This window comes from Penaeus monodon, chromosome 33, assembly GCF_015228065.2.
Source record: "Penaeus monodon isolate SGIC_2016 chromosome 33, NSTDA_Pmon_1, whole genome shotgun sequence".
Taxonomy (NCBI): Eukaryota; Metazoa; Arthropoda; class Malacostraca; order Decapoda; family Penaeidae; genus Penaeus; species Penaeus monodon.
This window is the reverse complement of record NC_051418.1, coordinates 35409599-35409923: the sequence shown is the minus strand read 5'-3', so window position 1 is coordinate 35409923 and position 325 is coordinate 35409599. Positions and strand designations below refer to the sequence as shown.

The window sequence follows — 325 nt, the reverse complement described above, 5'->3', positions numbered from 1 at the left end:
GGTGTTAGTCCCATGAGTCCTTGTTATCCAGGCCCACTACTCACCTCCAAGGATGCCATCAGAAAATCAAAGAGCGTATGTGCTTTCTGCAGGTTTAGCCCTGCGGTGCCAGAGGTGCCAGAGATCATTTCGACTTCCTGCTTGACCCCTGACAATTTTGCAAGTGCAGGGACGAGACAGGCCTCAACCACATAGGGGGTAGCCAGCAACGGCCCGAGATGAGCAGATATGTGTTGAACAATGATCAGTATACATGACTTGCAGCGCATTTTCCCCCACTGTTCTTCTATTCTCACCAGGTTTTCGTACTGTTTCGGGGAAAGGA

The 325-nt window shown here is 50.5% G+C and overlaps 1 protein-coding gene across 1 annotated transcript in view; it reads right to left on the bottom strand.

The window, feature by feature from the left end:
• LOC119594431 (E3 ubiquitin-protein ligase RNF123-like) overlaps nucleotides 1–325 on the bottom strand; it is a gene marked incomplete at its 3' end in the record, with an annotated part of 13922 nt that overhangs the window by 8325 nt on the left and 5272 nt on the right. The window contains 1 exon segment of the mRNA XM_037943491.1: nucleotides 45–308. Coding sequence (XP_037799419.1) covers nucleotides 45–308 — 264 coding nt within the window.